This window comes from Pongo abelii, chromosome 2, assembly GCF_028885655.2.
Source record: "Pongo abelii isolate AG06213 chromosome 2, NHGRI_mPonAbe1-v2.0_pri, whole genome shotgun sequence".
NCBI lineage: Eukaryota > Metazoa > Chordata > Mammalia > Primates > Hominidae > Pongo > Pongo abelii.
In genome coordinates, this window is record NC_085928.1 from 14,722,009 (window position 1) to 14,734,108 (window position 12,100).

General features: G+C 52.2%; 1 protein-coding gene across 3 annotated transcripts in view; it reads left to right on the plus strand.

The window, feature by feature from the left end:
* Positions 1-12,100, plus strand: part of ADCY5 (adenylate cyclase 5) — a 165,469-nt gene that overhangs the window by 120,486 nt on the left and 32,883 nt on the right. For all 3 annotated transcript variants that reach the window (XM_054551390.2, XM_024245370.3, XM_024245369.3), the window contains exons 7-11: positions 815-956; positions 3,136-3,276; positions 7,848-7,870; positions 8,803-8,947; positions 10,503-10,600. In XM_054551390.2, coding sequence (XP_054407365.2) covers positions 815-956; positions 3,136-3,276; positions 7,848-7,870; positions 8,803-8,947; positions 10,503-10,600 — 549 coding nt within the window. The remainder of the gene's footprint in view (positions 1-814; positions 957-3,135; positions 3,277-7,847; positions 7,871-8,802; positions 8,948-10,502; positions 10,601-12,100) is intronic.

Sequence of the window (12,100 nt, forward strand, 5' to 3'; positions counted from 1 at the left end):
ATCCTGCAGAGGTGAGGCGGGGCAGGGTGGGGTGGGCAGGATGGGCAGCAAGCACCTGGGGAGGGGCTGGGGTGAGCACAGTGGAAGTAGAAATTCCTCTACTTGCCAAATCACCTGTGCTGCCATTGGCCAGTTGTGGGAGCATTATGTCACCCTTCCCTCAGCCTTGACCCAGAAGATATTGGCCCAAACCATGGTGGCTGGTGAGGTGTGATAGACAGAGTTCTGGAGGAGGGAGGAAGCACAGATAGTTTCTGGGATGGCTAGACCATAAAGGAGGCAGGACTGGGAGGGGTGAGGAAGGTGGGGTGGGAAGCGCCTGCTGCTAGGCGGAGGGAACACAGCGAGGCAAGGCACAGGTGTGGGGAACACAGCATTTCCAAGGAATGGGAGAAGAGCAGATGGCCTTTTAGGGACGGCTAGGAGAAACAGCGCCTGTGTTCAGAAGGCATGAGTGCCAGGCTCGTGAATTTGGACTCCGTCCTTTCGTGCACAGGAGCCACTGCTGGCTTCTGAGCAGGAGTGAGAGGCTTGCAAAGTTTGCAAGACTGGAGGCCATGTTGTCTTGGGCAAGCTAATGTAGTGGTCTGTGCCAGGATGTTCAGTGTGAGATAGTGTGGTTGCAGTGGGCATGAGAGCCCACTTGATAGTAATGGAGGGTACCATGCGAGGTTGAGGTTAGGATTTGAGCAGAGCTTGGGGCCCTAGGGTTTGAATTGTGGTGAACCCACTAATTGCAGTTTGGTTTTTCACGGGAGCTGACATTCTGACTGAGTTTTCTGCCCTCTCCACCCTGATCCCTGCCCCCCTGTAGACGCATCCACATCACCAAGGCTACACTCAACTACCTGAATGGGGACTACGAGGTGGAGCCAGGCTGTGGGGGCGAGCGCAACGCCTACCTCAAGGAGCACAGTATTGAGACCTTCCTCATCCTGCGCTGCACCCAGAAGCGGGTCTGTGGGCTGGGGAGCCGGGGGGCTGAGGGGCTCCCTTCCTCCAGGGAGGAACATTTTCGTGACCTGCTGCTTCCTTCTCGTTCCTTGAGTGAAGTCATGAATTTCTTATGCAGTTGTGGTTCCTGCATCTTAAAAAGGACCCCGGCAGTTAGGCCTTGCAAAAAGGATGGTAAAGAAGGAATCTTTTAATACTGCTTCTTTTGGAAAAATACAACAGGCCTCAAATCAGTTAGCAACAAGCCATCAGAAGTCCACAAGCTGGAAATCAGCATCAAGGGAGTCTGTGGATACCGTATGTTTTATCTCCATCTCTCTCCTTTTCATTTGCCTTTTACTGGGGTGGACACTTGCCTTAATCTCTCCCTCTCTGATCCATAGGTCGGCGTCCATCTCCACATGTGCCTATGTCTTTGTTTCTTGAACCTATTTTCCCCTTTCCCTTTCTAGTCTGTTTCTTTTTCCGCCTTTGTCTCAGCCCACACTTGCTGAAATATAAAGCTAAATTATTAGCAGACTTTAGTGTTCTATTTTTAATAGTGTCATGTTCCATGTTCTTAATTTTTAAAGCAAATCAAAAGAACATTTTCTATTTCTCCCTAAACTAAAATGCCTTTTACTTACGAGTCTTTCTGTTGAATTTATCTGTCAGTCAGTGCCCTTTGATAGAGAAAAGCTTCCCCATTTCTCTTCCTAAGAAGTGAAACGAAAGACAAAATTAAGCGGTGAGAAGAGTTCAGAGAGTCTTGGATGACAGCAAAGGTGATTTTTAAAGGGAGGCAGGCACGGCTGTTGAGGGCAGGTGCCCGTGCCAAGAGGGACATCAGAGGGACACCTTATCCTACCATGCAGCACCCCAGGGGACAGATCCTGGCTGCAGGGGCCCTTCACGGGAGCTGTGTCAGACCCTCCACAGGCATCAGGAAGAGGAATGGAGGATTCAGGGCCCTGTGCGGACAGCTCCTCATGGTTTCCTTGACACGTTTGTAAGCGTTGGCCAGTTCCTTGGCCATAGTATCAATGAACTGGGTCCTCTGGGCTCTTTACCCACATCTCTCCTCTCGGCGCCTGGGTCACAAGGCCTCCCGCAGCTTCCTGCCCTAGACCCTGAGTTCCGTGGCTCTTGATTCTTCTAGCTGGACAAGCAGTCCAAAAAGGATGAAATGGAGACAGAAAGAGTGACAGGCACCCCCACCAGCAATGTCAGCTGAAGCAGGCTGTGTGTCCCCACCGTCATCTTATCTGACAAGGGAGGGAGTTGAGGGGAGGGTTGCCTCAGGTCTCCAGCTCTCTTGCACCCATTTGGATGGATAGACAGACAGACAGATAGATGAGACCCTGGGGAGTGTGTTGGCCCATAGATAGCTGACTGAGACTCTGTTTGTGTATTTGTACAATGCCTGTCAGCTCTTGAATCTCATAACTTCACTTAACCAAACCTCTTTGGAAGTGGCTTCTTGGGCCCCGGGGTGTGTCCTAGTGCCCTCTCTATTATAGCATATTTTGGAGAAGTTGAGCAGAGGTTGTGATCCCAGGTATCCTCTCCCTCCGGTACCCCCTGGACACCTTCAGATCAGGCCCCACCCACCCTTGAGGCTGTAGCTAGAGCCCTACCCTGGCCTGCTCATGAGCAAAGCCTGATGTGACACCACAGCCTGCCAGGGACCAAGTTGGGAGGCTTAGGCATGAGTTGGCCTGGCTGCCTAGGAGACCCAAGCTCAGCGCTCGCTGATCACCCTGCCCCCCAGAGTAGGGGGAGGAAGCACAGTGCAGGAAGCCAGGTGCGTCAGCTCAGGCCTTTTGGAGCCTAGGCCATCCAGAGGAGAGAAGGGCACCCAGGATAGAATCTTACAGTCAAACTTACAGGGAGAACTCCTTGCAAATGGCAGATGTTCCCAAGCTCTTTGCTTTCTCACAAGACCAACTCTCATCATCTTTTGCCACTCCCACCTGAGCCAGCCAGGGCTGGCATTAGGGAGTTTGGAGAGATCCAGGACGCTTGCCTAGGGAGTTCCAGGATCTGGGCTGAGCTCTGGGCTCCAGGGCTGTGCAGAGAGGAAAGGGCAGCTGCCTTAGCCCCTTACCTGGCCAGGTACCATGTTTGGGGGAGGATGAGAAGCCCCCGCTTGGACTCAGGTGACCCTGCCCGCAGGCTGATGCATCTGTGTTCGTCTTCCAGAAAGAAGAGAAGGCCATGATCGCCAAGATGAACCGCCAGAGAACCAACTCCATCGGGCACAACCCACCACACTGGGGGGCTGAGCGCCCCTTCTACAACCACCTGGGTGGCAACCAGGTGTCCAAGGAGATGAAGCGGATGGTGAGTGGCTGGTGGGACAGCCTGTGGGCAACACTCTCCAAGGCTAGGGCCTTCTGTGGGCATGAGGCCCGCACCAGATGCCTCGTGTTGCCCAAGGGAATCTGGGGAGCCAGACAAGCAAATGCAAGTGCGGTTTGCCCCAACTTTGGACTAGGAGTAGGGCACCTGCTTCTGGCCCCAAGCTCTCCCCGCCACCCCGTGGCATGCCTCATTAGGCTTTGGAACAGACTGGCAGCACCCCTTCCTCCCTCCCTCTTGGCAGAGCTTGCGGCACAGCCTGGAAGCAGGCATGTCTGGCTAGACTCGGCCAGCCACAGTCTCCAGCTGTCTCTTGGCACTGTCTGGTGAGGCCCCAAGGAGTTGGGTGGGCACCAGCTTGTCGTACCTTCTTCCAGCACCTCCTGCATTTCCCAGGCAAGTGAAACCACATCTTTTGGTTCAGTTGCTCAGAAACTATCCTAGTGCTTTCTGGGAAGTGCCAGGTGGTGGTCCCCTTTGCCCTCTGTGCTGAGAAAGACCCCCCACTAATGCCAGCCTTCCAGTGGGAGCATGTGGGCTGAGCAAGTTGGGGAGGCCATGGTCAGGTGTCAGCTCCACCTCCAGGGACCTTGCCTGCACACACCGGGACAAGTGAATTCAGGATGCACTGCCTGGGCTCTGGCAGCAATGACAGGAAGATGGATTCCTGGTGGGAAGAGGAGGAAGAAGCCATGTTACCGCAGTGGTGTTTTCTCTCCTACTGTCTGAGAGGTTGGCTTCTGCCCCTTAGGCATGCTGCTTAGCTCGGGGGCACCAGGTTCCCAGGTGGGAGTCACCCATACCAAGGAAGGGCCGAGGGATGGCACAGGGACTGTGTGTGTGTGTGTGTGTCTGTGTGTGTGTGTGGTTTCTGTGTGGCCACTTAGTGAAGGAGGGGCATGTTGCACAAGTAGCTCCAAGTTTGGGCTCTGTGGAGCAGACTGGGTTGAGGTTGTGGCAGAAGGGATCAGAGACGGACTCCATGGAAATCCAGCGGGGTCAGCAGACAAGAGCCAGGAGCCTGGAGAAAGGGACATGCTGGGGACCTAGTCGCTGTGCTCCTTGTTAGCCAACACATAGCAGATGATGCGAATTTAAGGAAAATGTACAGGAGGAAAAGTGAATTGAGCCAAGACCCCCATTTAACATTCTGACAGTAGAGACACCTCTTGGGGGGGCCCTGGGTTACCAGACAGCAGAGTGGAGAAACCTGGCCTTCCCCAGGGCTCCAAACTTGAATGTCCACAGACCTGGTCAGTGCCACTAAGGGCTCCAGCCACCATCCTCCCTCCCCTAAGCAAAGAGCAGTTGGCGACCCTCCCCATTGTCACCCCAGCCCTTTGATAGTCTCCTGCAGACTCGGTACCCACATGGTTAGGGCAGTCAAGAGTTCAAGACTAGCCTGGACAGCATAGTGAGACCCTGTCTCTACAAACAATAAAAAGGAAAACTAGCTAGGCATAGTGGCATACTCCTTCAGTCCTAGCTACTCGGGAGGCTGAGGCAGGAGGATCACTTGAGCCCAGGAGGTTGAGGTTGCAGTGAGACATGATCACGCCACTGCACTCCTGCCTGGGGGACAGAGCGAGACCCTATCTCAAAAATAAAAATAAAAATAAGGGAGAAAGGGGGAAAGGGGGAAGGATTGAGAGCAGGGACAGCAAAGAGGGGCAGGAGAGCCAAGAGAGAGGAGGCATTGAGCATGAAGTGGAGGGGAAGCTGGGGAGTAGGAGAGGGAGATGGGGAGGAGGAGAGGGAGATGGGGAGTAGGAGAGGGAGATGGGGAGGAAGAGAAGGCAGGGAGGTGGCCAGGGAAGAGCAGGGAGCAGCCGGCAGGGAGGCAGGGCCTGGTGGTGAGAGTCTTTCTGTTTAGAATCCTTGGAAAGTTATTTTTTAGTGATATTTGATATAAGCTATATCTTTAGTTATCTTGGAGTCTTAAAGGAGATAGTTTGGACCAGAAGCACTGGGTTGGCAAATGTATTACTCATCATTAGGACAAAGAATTTTGGAAGAATTCGCAGTCAGGACTGTCATGGGGAAGGGACAGTCTCTGGAGAAGGAGGCTGCCAGGAAATCTCCTCCACGGCGTTCATCGCTTTGCCCAGCGGGGAGGGGAAGGAGTGTGGAAGAACAGGGCTGTGGGAACAGAGGCTTCTGTCCTGGCTGGGCCCGGTGTCCCCTGAGGGGGCTGCCACCAGTGGACAGCCTCTGGGCCCCACTCCAGCGTGGCCAGTGGGAATATCTAGGCTGGGGATGAAGACAGGTTCCTCAGTGCCGCGAGGGCCATTGGGCTTTCTGTGCTACACGTGCCTGGAATCTTGGAGAGAGATCCACAGAAGGCGAGTTTTCATCCTGAGCTGCCCACACTGGATGAGTTTTATGAGAAACAGTCCACTGAAGCAGGGATGGGGGGCCGGGAGTGCAAAGTAGTGAGTGAGAGCTGTTAGAGGGTTTGAAGTCGGAGTCAGCAGGGCCTTTTAAATCTTTTTCCAGCTTTTACCCAGCTTTTAAAACAGTGATGAGCTGTGCTGGTTGATGCTTAGGCACTAGTGTCATAAGGTCCTTAAGGTTATTTATTAATAAAAAGGTCGCCAGTGGGAAGACACATGTGGGCTTGAGCTCCTCTCACCAAACCCAGGAATGGCCGGTAGGGTGGGGCCTGGGTACTGCAGGAGGGAGTGTAGGCAGACTGGGAGAGGCCAAGCAGCCGCTGTCCTGGAACTGTTAGAGTAAGTAGGTGGCGGGATTTGAGCCCAGTCTGCTCCGTTGTGTTCTTAACGGTCCCCCTGCCATGGTTTGTGGACCAGTATATTTTCTGTACTGTTACCAACTCGCCATGCCGACCTGGCACTGAGCTCTCCACACCAACATGGCAAGCAGTGTGGTTAGGATGGTCCCAGCCCCCAACTCAGCACAGGGAGAAAAAATGGGTCCCATGTGCCAGCCTCAGCAGATGAGCAAAGGAGCATCGGGAAAGGTCAGAACAGGCTTATTCACAACATTTCGGCCTATTTTTGAACCAGAGAGACCAGCATATATGTAATATAGCTCAGTTCTTCTTGGTTCCGTAGTAAAATTTTTGCCGGCTCCTGGAATGGAATTGAGTGGGCCAACCCCTCGCAGGGGGTCTTCTGCAGGGAGCTCACCTGTCCAGCTCTCTGCTGCCTGCCACACCTGTGCTCCAAGGGATCCTGGGAGCATCAGGCACGGGCCTGCCCCCCAGAGGGAGCGCTCACTTGAGTGACATCTACGCCTCCAGCCCAGGGCTGGGATGGTGACGTGGGACCACTTTACAGCCTGGAGGGAGGGCCCAGCCATTCTCAGAGGACAAGGAGAAGGGTGCAGTTTGCCTAGGCAGACAACTGCCAGGCCATGCTGGGCCGGTGCTGGCAGCCCGGGAGGAGGTCAGAGCCCATAGTTGGTCACTTGGAGGTGACTCCAGAGGCTGCTGAGGCTCCCTGGAGCCCTCAGCTGGGGGTAGAGCCTCTGTGCCACCAGGGCCCCATGTCTGTTTTAGTGCCTGGTGGCCCTGGCTCATGGAGAGGAACATAAATCCCCTTTTTGTATTTTCAAACCGTGTCCTCATTGGGAATGAAGAGCGGTGTGTTCATTTGGATTTTGGGTTCACCCAGTGTTTGCCGAACTCTGTTTGCCCAGCAGAGTGCTCCACGCTGCCAGGGAAGGGGCATCCTCTGTTCTAGTCCTGGCATCCCGAGGCTAATCTAAACAGCAAGTCTTGGGGCTACTTGTCACCTCCCGCACCACCTCTGAGATTCCACCCCTCCCCACAGTGGAGAAGCCTCCATTCTGCCACCACTGGTGAGACCCCGACACACATCTCTTCCTTTGCGGAATTCATAGATTCAAGAGGGCTTTGAGTTTGACAGCCGGTAAGGGCCCTTCCCACCCTCACTTCTGATAGAACAGCAGTCAGATCTGTGGCAGGTGGGTTCCTTACCCTTTGAGTCCCCAACCAACCCTGGCCTTACAAGAAAACATTGATTTTCAGTTAGTAAAACAGCTGTTGCAGGTAACTAGACTGTAATTTTTTAAAGTGCAAAATGTGCGAACTCCTGGAGATTTTATGTGTGCTCAGTGTGATGTACACGAGGAGGTGAGTGTGCATGAGTGTGTCCGTGTGACAGAGATTGTGCAGCCCAGCAATTCCCGATTTCCATCTGAGTAAGAGGCAGGATTGAGAGGGGACCCTCTGAGCCCAGGGTGCAGGAGGATGGCGAGGAGAGATTTAGGAAAGGAGTTGAGCATGGGGGCAGGAAGAGCTTAGACACACGGATTGTGCCGGTGGATGAAGTGAAATCTCAGGGCATCCCCGGCGTCTAGCACAGCACCTGTCTCTTAGGGAGAACCCAGCTGTATTCTCCAAGTGAAGGAAGGAAGGAAAAGAGCTGCTGAATGACAATCCTCTCTATGTCCACGCCCTTTGGGAGACTGTAGAGAGGAGATGAGCTGCAGCCATCTAGAAGCCTCTGAGCTTTCAGTTCTCTCTGTTCTCATTCTCTTCTCTTTCTCTTTCTATCCTTCTCTTCTAGGGCTTTGAAGACCCCAAGGACAAGTGAGTAATATGCCCTTCCTTATTCCTGCTCCCTGGGTCTGGGGGATATCTCCCAATCCATCTTATCACTTGGTTTCTCCACACTCCATGGAAAATGGCCCCTCTTGCAGTCTTAGCTGAGAGTGAATGGAGCCCACTCTAGCCATCAGGTGGTCAGCAGCAGCCCCAGACAGGCCAGGGCAGCCCAGGAGCCCAGGCCACCCAGCAGGACAGGGCCTCAGCACTGCCCATTTTATCTCCGTGACACGCTCGTGCATGTGTGCACACATGGCTCCCTCAGGAAAGTGCAGACCTTACACACTGGTCAGCAGTGCCTGGCATCCAGTGCCTCAAGGCAATGCCCTCTTCTCCCTCTTTCACTTCCGGTTCTCAGGACTGTCAGAAATTCCACTCCAGGACTGGCCTCCACCCTGAGAAACAGGGTGTTGAAGGTCAGCACTCAAGTCTATGAAACCTGCTTCTCAAGAGTGCCCTGAGCTGGGTGAAAGAAACCAGTTGGGCCACAGTCCCTGTGGCAGAAACTGGCAGAAACTCTCACTGCCCGATCTATGGCTTCTTTTCAGGAGGATAGCAGAGCTAGAGGGTAAAGAGCAGAGCCTGTTAGCTGTAGGGAAAGTCCAATTAAACCGTCAATGGTAGCTCACATTGTTATGCTAATATAATATGTTAACAGAGTCAGAAAAGCCTATTGTCAACAAGGCCCTTCAGCGCGAAGGGGGCCGAGTCTTGGGTAGTTGTCTGTTCATCTGTGCAGTTGTTAAGAGCACGGCTTAGGCTTCTGGTCTCAGTCTCAGCTCCCGCTGCCCTGATTGGGCTGATGGTGGACAGCTGCCAGGCCTCTCCGAGAGTCTGGGGGGATGGTCGGAAGAGCCACCCCTCTGCCGGTGCCCCTGTGGTCAGCCTGTCTCACGCCTGTGCCTTCTGCTCCCCAGGAATGCCCAGGAGAGTGCGAACCCTGAGGATGAAGTGGATGAGTTTCTGGGACGCGCCATTGACGCCAGGAGCATCGACAGGCTTCGGTCTGAGCACGTCCGCAAGTTCCTCCTGACCTTCAGGGAGCCTGACTTAGAGAAGAAGGTACAGCACCCTGGGTGGGAAGGAGGCCCCTGTGCTGAACCAGGACCAGGAGGAGGAGGGCAAGAAAACAGGACGGCTCCCTCCTCCTGCCTTCAGCACCACGGAAAGGGTGGCCTCAGTTTCCCCACCTCTGATGCTGCACTACCTAGAGAGATGCGAGTTCTAGGGAGGCTTCCCTGGTTGGAAGGGATACATCTTGACTTCTCTGTGCCTTAGTTTCATTATCTGGAAAATGGGGACAGTTAACATTCCCACTTCATAGGGTCATAGTGAGGATGAAATGAGTTTCTTTTTTTTTCTTTTTTTCTTTTTTTTTTGAGACGGAGTTTCACTCTGTTGGCCAGGCTGGAGTCCAGTGGCTTGATCTCGGCTCACTGCAACCTCCTCCCCCGGGGTTCAAGTGATTCTCCTGCCTCAGCCTCCTGTGTAGCTGGGATTATAGGTGCCTGCCACCACTCCTGGCTAATTTTTGTATTTTTAGTAGAGATGGGGTTTCACCATGTTGGACAGACTGATCTTGTACTCTTGACCTCAGGTGATCCACCCGCCTCGGTCTCCCAAAATGCTAGGATTACAGGTGTGAGCCACCATGCCCAATAGAGTTTCTATGTATGAAACAGTATCTGTCGCATAGTAGGCGTTCAGTGCAGATTAGTTGCTATTTGCATTATTGTTATTCTCATTGTCAATAGACAGCCCAACTGTTTTGTCACATTGGGACCTCAAGGTGTTAAAGTTGGCAGGGACACTCAAGATCTCTCTGTTGCATTTCTTCACATTGTGAATGAGAAAGCTAAAGCCCAGAGTGGTTTGGGGACCTGCTTTCAGCCCCCCACTGAAGTAGTGACAGAGCTGGAGCCAGACCCTGGTCCAGTCAGTTCTCTTTGCACTACGTGGCAGCGTCTCTCCAGGGTTCAGTTAAAGTGGACTTGTGGTATGCTCATCAGCATTAAACCAGGCAAGCAAACTGAATTAGCAAGGTGAAGCTGTGGAAAGGGACCAGCAGTATATGGACCTGACTTGGGTGTTACTCTGGGTGACTGTGCCAGCCCAACCTCCATCACCGTGGCTGCTTGGTATCATGGGAGGAGCTGGGGCTGGGAGCCTCAGATGTGACTTTGGACAAGTCTTGTGAGCTCTCTGAGGCCCAGCTTGCTCATCTCTGAAGAAGAAATGACAGCAGTTTTATTCCAACTTCTTGGGCTGTTGTGGGGGTGCTGGATGATGCCTGTAGACACCTGGCATGTTTCCTAGCATGTAGATGGCATGTAGTCATGTTCAGCCATGATCATTATGGATTACTCTGAAGGTGACCCACCTGCAGAAGGTTTCAGGTCCGTCTCAACTGCCCTTTCCATAGGCATTACCTTTTGGTGATCTGGACTGGTTTCTTGGGGTCTAAGTCTGGCTCTGGTTCTCGAGTCTTCCCTGCTGTGGGAGTGGGCTGCACAGGTGACCAGCCCTGAGTGGCTGCCCCGGGTGTGTGGGATTGACAGGGCTGGAGCGGACCAGGCCAGGTACTTTGGCCCCTCTCACCCTGCCCGTCTCCTCTCAGTACTCCAAGCAGGTAGACGACCGATTTGGTGCCTATGTGGCGTGTGCCTCGCTCGTCTTCCTCTTCATCTGCTTTGTCCAGATCACCATCGTGCCCCAGTGAGTATCCCCGTCCCTCTTGGGCTCTTTCCTCTGGCTGCAGGGAATCCCAGGAGTGGGAGGGGGTGGTCATTTAGGAGAACAGAGCAGGGAGTCTGGCCTGCACTTGCTCAGGCAGGGAGAGAAGTTTCTGAGTGTGCCCTCAGTGGGGTAGGAAGCCAGGGGTCTGACCTCTCTGGGCGGGAAGGTGATGTGCTCATTCCAGGGTGGGCGACTCTCACTAGGCACTGCACAGCTGCACGAAAGATGCTTTTTTTTTTTTTGGGGTGGGGGTGGTGGGGACACAGCGTCTTGCTCTGTCTCCCAGGCTGGGGTGCAGAGGCGTGATCTTGGCTCACTGCAACTTCTGCCTCCCAAGTTCAAGCAATTCTCCTGCCTCAGCCTCCTGAGTAGCTGGGAATACAGGCGTCTACCACCACGCCCGGCTAATCTTTTGTATTTTAGTAGAGACGGGGTTTCACCATGTTGCCCAGGCTGGTCTCAAACTCCCAAGCTCAGGCAATCCACCCGCCTTGGCCTCCCAAAGTGCTAGGATTACAGGTGTGAGCCACCACGCCTGGTCAAGAGACGCCTTTTTATCACTTAATTGTCTCATCTCATTAACCCACCCCACCACTGACAATTGAGTCACCCAAAGTATTCCCTGGGCTGCTTTCTGTTAGTTCTTGAAAAAGAAAAAAAAATCTTCAAAAGATGCAGGTTTTCTACTACTGTGGATATTTCTAAGAATGGATTTCAGGTTCTGAAAGTATTTCACAAAGAGGTGTTTCTGAACTCTTCTGAGGACTGGCTGTGTCACCAAGAAAGCCTGTGGCTTCTATGGGGAGTAATTTGAAGTATGCAGTGGGCTTTTGGAAATGAGGTTGAGGTGTTTGTTAAATTGTCATTCACATTAGAGTCTTGCTTGGGAGAGAAATATAATTGCCCTATGTATGTACACCCATGCACACACACCTATACATATATATATATATGGCTCTGGTGTGTGTATATAGATATACATATATATACGTGTATATATACACATATATACGTATATATATACACACACACATATAAGTATATGTATAAATACATATTTTTACTTTTTATTATGTAATTCCTCAAATGCACAGAAAAGTAATTAATCTAATCAGTACCCATCCCCCTAGATAGAACAACTGTTACTATTTTGCAGTGTTTGTTTCATCTATTTTTATTCTGATTTTTTAAAATGTAAATTTAGACACAAAGACATTTACCCCTAAAAACCTCAATATACTCCTAATTTAAGGACATTTTCCTCCTTAACCCCAATACTTTATATACCAAAAAATTAACATCAATTCCCTGCTATCATCTACTACCTAGTCCATATTGAAACTTCCCAAACTGTCCCCCAAAATGTCTTCTACTTTCAGTTTATTTGTAGCCAGGGTCTACTCAAAATCCACTGATTGCATTTGGTTATATCTTCTAAGCCTTGCTTCATCTAAAGAGTCCCCGAAGCCAGTACCTTCT